General features: G+C 40.8%; 1 protein-coding gene across 1 annotated transcript; it reads left to right on the forward strand.

Moving 5' to 3' along the window:
* Positions 1-2,405: 2,405 nt before the first annotated feature.
* Positions 2,406-5,162, forward strand: LOC115765091 (trithorax group protein osa). Its single transcript, XM_030708475.1, has 2 exons — positions 2,406-3,527; positions 3,600-5,162. Exons 1-2 carry the CDS (start codon positions 2,406-2,408, stop codon positions 5,160-5,162), a joined length of 2,685 nt encoding a protein of 894 aa, XP_030564335.1.
* Positions 5,163-5,702: the final 540 nt, after the last annotated feature.

The raw sequence follows: 5,702 nt of genomic DNA on the forward strand, positions 1-5,702 counted from the left end.
AAACTCTATTATCAATAAAAATTAATATGAGCAGACAGAGCAGTATTGATTTCCTTAACTAGCTCTTAAGAGTTTTTCGATTGCTCCACAATGGGGACAATGGGGCTATTAAATGTCTTAAGAATGTCTAATATGAAGATCTAGGGTAAGATTGTACTATTGCACGCAGGCACAATCGCGTCATAAATGATGGTTCAATTTTAAAAAGAGCATTAAGCTAAAGAAAACATGTAAGATTGTTCTAGTCGCAGTTGCCCGAGTATGAGATGCCCTGATTGCACAGCTTACACTGCGTGCTTCACTGACCGCTTACTATGGCATTTAAATGTTTGGAAATACCAAAAACCACTAACCAAATAACATATAGACTGGACATGCTGAACAACCATAGTGGACAAAAAATAATCGGAGACATCTGTCTTTTTATTCGCATACACTACAGGAAACTGCTTTGGCTTACTCTCTTCCATATGATTTGTGCGATAGAACGGCAACGCTGTTTATTTTTATTCCGCTCGCACTTACTTTCTGTGCTCTCTCATGTTTAGGGATCGTTTAAATGTGTGTGTGTGTGTATGTGTCCGACAAACAAAAATGCGCACAAATTAAATTTTTTCAAAAGTCGGTGGCATTTCTACCCTTTTGGGCAGATCATGGGCGCAAAAGAAAATTTAATTATTGGCACGCGTCTGAGGCGCGCCCTTCTTTTTTATGACTTCGGGTTTGAATTGACGAATGAGTGTTGACCCCTTATTACCTGTAACAGCCAGTTGGACCGAAAGGGCAAACACTTGGCAAGCACCTGCACTTGCATATGTAGGTCAAGTGCCTGATCACTTAAATAATTTGATGACAAGCGGAATTAAAATCTTTAAAATATTCAAGTATACCAAATACAATAAAGGAGCGATCATATATGTATTTATAGTATTTATGATATTATTGACTTATCATATTCAAGTTTTTCAATTCAAACCCAAAATCATTAAAAATAAGGGCTCGCGTCAGACGCGCAATACTTTAAAAAGATTTCGATATTGAATTTGATCGATTTTGTAGACTACTTTAAAAGGAATAAAATAAAAAGTATATGGGGTTGAAGATGCTTCTTCTGTTTGTTTTATACATTTACAGAAATACATTATTCCCATTTAAGCTATTTTCAATGTCTTCAGCATATTAAAAGTAATTTTTTCTTTGAAGGAGTGGACAATCTATCCGTTGTGAGTACTTATAAGATTCTGATTTTATTCTAACGAATCCTAGGCCTTATATACTAACAGAGTGTCTTATTATTCTAAAATGATCATTTTTAGCGTAGGTCACTTATAGAATCTTAAGCGACCATATATTTTTATGCTGCTGGCTGCAGTTGTACAATATGGTGTGAGATATATTTTTACAGAGGGTCAAAGTGAGACTCGGTGTCACGTGTTCGTTTGTGAATATTCTGCGGAAGGCCAGCAAAGGTGATGGCCTGAAGCTTTTTTGTAACTTACTCCGTTTCCAAGCAATCGATAAAAATCGATATCGACATCCTGCTTTTTTTAAACAATTTTGGTAAATATAAAGAAAACTTGATATGTGGCTTCTAGAATATTTTATATATATCAAGTATCTTTCATTTTATACCTATTGCCACCTCCCCGCTAACACCACAGAGCTATAAATCAAGTTAACTTATATGCCACCCAAATTAAGACACAATTTTAATGCAATTGACTTTTTGAGAATACACAAATATTCTATGGTACAATAAGATATACTGTTCATTTCATTAAGATCGGTTAAGAGAAAACCAAAGCTATATGAAACTGCGCAATTGGATGGCACAGCTAGCGAAAACATCAAGAATTTGTGTATACATGCACACCTGTACATGCTTCGCATTCTATCGCTTTCTAACAGCATTGTAATTGCGACTTTTTTCTGTTGTTATTACTGCACTGCTCGAAGGACCAAATGGACGATCTTTCCGGTTTGAGTATTTGTAAGATACTGGTTGTATTCTTACGAATCCTACGTCTGTGAATAGGGAGTGTTGTGAGCAAATTACATTGAAATGACATTTTCATGAATATTTTGAGAATATTGTTGTTTTAGGATAACCAAATAAAATGTCAACAGTGTTTGTCCACGCCACGCCTGTGGTTAACGAAAAACGCTATTTTTCCAAGTTTTAGAGCTGGTGTTACGAGAATTGATATGTAGAATGCAGCAAAAATCTCTATTATCGACATTTTCCCAACACAGATTGTAACTCACTGCCTTGGGGAAACAATAATTAAGCAGACCTTTTCAACGTTGCGCACCGAGTCTTATGTTGCCTGTTTGCTATGATAAAATGCTTCTCCATTTATAGTTTGAAATATTTTTTAATTTCTTACGGTCCTTTTTCTACTCAGATGCTGCTTCGGATTATATTAATGACGACATTGTGCTTTTGCTTTGCCAAGGCTGTGCTTAGCGGAAAGGAGCTCAAGCGACGTGAGGTGGGCTTTGATAACTACGGCCCACCGCCTAGGCAAGCACCACAGTACGGACCTAAACAAAATCACTTACGACTTCCTGAGTACGGCGTGCCACAGCAGATTCCCTTCCGAGAGTACGGTCCGCCGGCATTGAAATATGACTCTCCTAAGCTACCATTTTTAGGTGGTGTTAGTGGACCATCGTCCACGAATGGCTTATATGAGCAAATCAAAAACCATTTTGGCATTCCCAAGCCCTTTTATGGACCACCGCACATACATCATAATCCAGCACTAGAGTATGGCTTACCGCCACCTGCTCATTATAGTCCACCAGCGCAGCCCCAATCACAGTATGGTCCACCATCACTAGCAGTTTCACAGTATGCTCCGCCGTCGCCGAAAAAGCAGCATCACTTAGCACCACAGTACCGGCCGCCGTCACAAATACCACAATTTTCTACACCTCCTGCCTCACCACGGCCTTTACCCTATTCCACTCAGTTGTATAAACCATTTCATCAGCCAGCAACGTCTTACGGCCCACCCGCCTCCGGACCATTGAATCTGCCATCCAAGTCAGTTTACGAAACACCACCAAACTACGGCCCACCACCGCTGCCTGTCAATCTACCTGCACATCAATCCGCGTCTTTCAATCGTGTGCCAGAGAATTTTGACCTACAGCGGTTACCAAGCGGACCAGGTGGTATTCCCTTTAAGCAGGCGCAGATCCAGATTGATACTTCTGGACATACTCACAGCGTGACTGGATCGCTGGCCCCTTTTCACACTGCGTGTGATGGCTGGAAGCCAATTTCAGCGCCCATAGGTACCTTTATTGAAGAGAACCACATTGATACCCTAGGCGGTTACAGTCATGTGGGCCAGAGCCAGAGCACTGGCAATGTGGGTGGAGCCACTGACGACCACATTGTTGACGGGCTTTCTGACGAACAACTGGTGGCAGTCGCTCTGCAGGACGAGACCATTAACGGAAAAACAGAAGCAAGCAGCAATGGTCTTCTAAACATCATTCACTCTGAAGCTTTGCAAGTGGGTAACTATATGGAAATCAGTTCAAAATAATTATTTTACTGGTATATTTCTCTTCAAATTTGCAACTAGAACTCCGAGGGCTCAATTGATGATTCTTACTCTAAGCCACCAACAGATTCATTTGCGCCTGGTACTATGCATGACTACAAATATCACACTAGTGGTAGCACTCTTGGCGTCAATTTACCACTAGCACAAGGACCAGCGCCGCATATTTCTGCTCTTACAAGCAGCTATGGTCAGTCCCAAACCCACTCGCAACTTCATTCCAACGTAAACATTCAGTACAGCTCACAATTTGGCAATCCACAACATGGAGTTGGGTCTCCTAAATCACCAGTATTCTTCCGTCCACCCGTCCCTGCCGGTCTTATCGAATCTATAGGCGCCACAGTGCAGCATCTGGATCAGTTTGGCGAAAAACCACCGCAGCAGACCCCCACATATATTCCACCTGCCGCTAATGAAATTGCATTAAGTGGTTTATCATCTTCGTCGCAGGCCATTAACAGAGCACCCCTGAAGCAGCAGCCGCCACCGCAAATTATTGTACAGCAGCAACTGCCGCAGCCGCAATACGGACCCGCCTTTGCACATCAGAAGCTTGCTCACTTGCAGGAGTATGGTTCTCCAGTTCTATTAAAGGTACCACAGTCTAACTACATGCATCCACCACTGGCAGCGCAGCATTATTTGTCAAATCAACAGGCTGCAAATATCCATCGGAAGAACGAGCACGTAAAAAACAGCTATAGCATCTCGACGTATACACCACCATTTGTCCAATCGCATGCACTTCCTTTAACGCAGCAGGTTCAACAGTTTAACCAACAAACAGTTCTATCGACAGGGGTGGGTCCTCAACAGCACCAACAGCCCCAGGTAGCGCTACACAATTGTGGCCAAGGGCCAAACCTAGTCAGTAGTACCGGCTACCAAGTGCATCAACAGCAACAATTTAGCAGCGTCTCGGCGGCATCCCCTGATGCCTATAATGCTATTGCACAGAGCGTCCCTGTAGCTGAGCAGCATACACAGTTTTTAGCTGGCCCCGCTGACAGTTACGGCCCACCACCTTCGGGGAACGAAATAGATTTGGATCCCTCCGGCTATGCCTCACAAAAGTCAGCAGTTCAGGCACTACCAGATGGAACAGATCCACAGCAGCTACCGGGTCTAAACGGCTTGAATGTGATCTCCGCAAAAAAGTCGCAAAGCATTCAATTAGGTACAAGCACCGTGCAACCAACTCAGAACTTTCAAGTACAGTTTGACAGCCAATTAATCAAGGACAACCATGTCAACGATGCTGCCCTTAGTGAGCCAAATGCGAATCATGAGGAAATCTTGTCGCAAGGTCTTCTGCAGTCCATATTAACTGCCATTGAGCAACCGCAATTGTCGTCGCCACTTCCACAGAATCATAGAGCGCAGAGTCGCTCTGATGACCAGTATCAAGACGACAAAAAGGAGTATGGGGAAGATGAGCAGCATGAAAAACAACAAAGTAATGTAAGTGTTGAAGTACGCGTGTCACCCGGAACAAATGACAAAGCAATGGAACTGCAATCAAAAGGAATGGAAGTTGTTCCTATTTTTGCTGCCGATTTGGATGAAGAGACCAAGCATTAAGTAGTCAATATTTAAGTATCTATTGTTTGGAATCCACTACAATATGTATTCAAGCCATTTTTTATGAAGTAGGAAAAAAATAAAAAATTTTTTTTGTTATATTTAATGTTATGTATAAAATATATTTAATAAACTATTTATTTATTAATATTACAATTGTGTTTTATTTTTCAAGGGAAAAATTAGACCATTTTTGTTATTTTTATGTTTTTTTTTTTTTTTTTTTTTTTTTTTTTTGCCATTATATCAGATTTATTTATTTATTTATGGTCGACAAAACGAGTGTCTTCCTCATTATTCAATAGATTATAAATAGATAACAGAATTATATGCTAAAAGCCTAGTTAAAGAATACAATTTATTAAATAGCATCACCGACCGATGGAGGTGCTTTATTTGCCAGTCCGGCCAGCTGTGCCCCTTGTCACAGCTAATTTTGTCAGTGACGCTATTAGAGCCTACATCTAAGCATAAGGTTGTAAGGTTGTAAGTAGGAAAAAAGTGTTCTTAATAAATATATTAATAAAGAAAATACAATAA

This window comes from Drosophila novamexicana, unplaced genomic scaffold (assembly GCF_003285875.2).
Source record: "Drosophila novamexicana strain 15010-1031.04,08,12 unplaced genomic scaffold, DnovRS2.1 tig00000932-arrow-arrow-pilon, whole genome shotgun sequence".
In the NCBI taxonomy this organism is placed as follows: domain Eukaryota; kingdom Metazoa; phylum Arthropoda; class Insecta; order Diptera; family Drosophilidae; genus Drosophila; species Drosophila novamexicana.

Excerpts from the sequence above, each read along its gene's own strand:
- LOC115765091 (XM_030708475.1), top strand. The coding sequence starts at position 2,406 with ATGCTGCTTCGGATTATATTAATGACGACATTGTGCTTTTGCTTTGCC. Across the intron at positions 3,528-3,599 it reads TTCACTCTGAAGCTTTGCAA|AACTCCGAGGGCTCAATTGA; the intron begins GTGGGTAACTAT and ends ATTTGCAACTAG.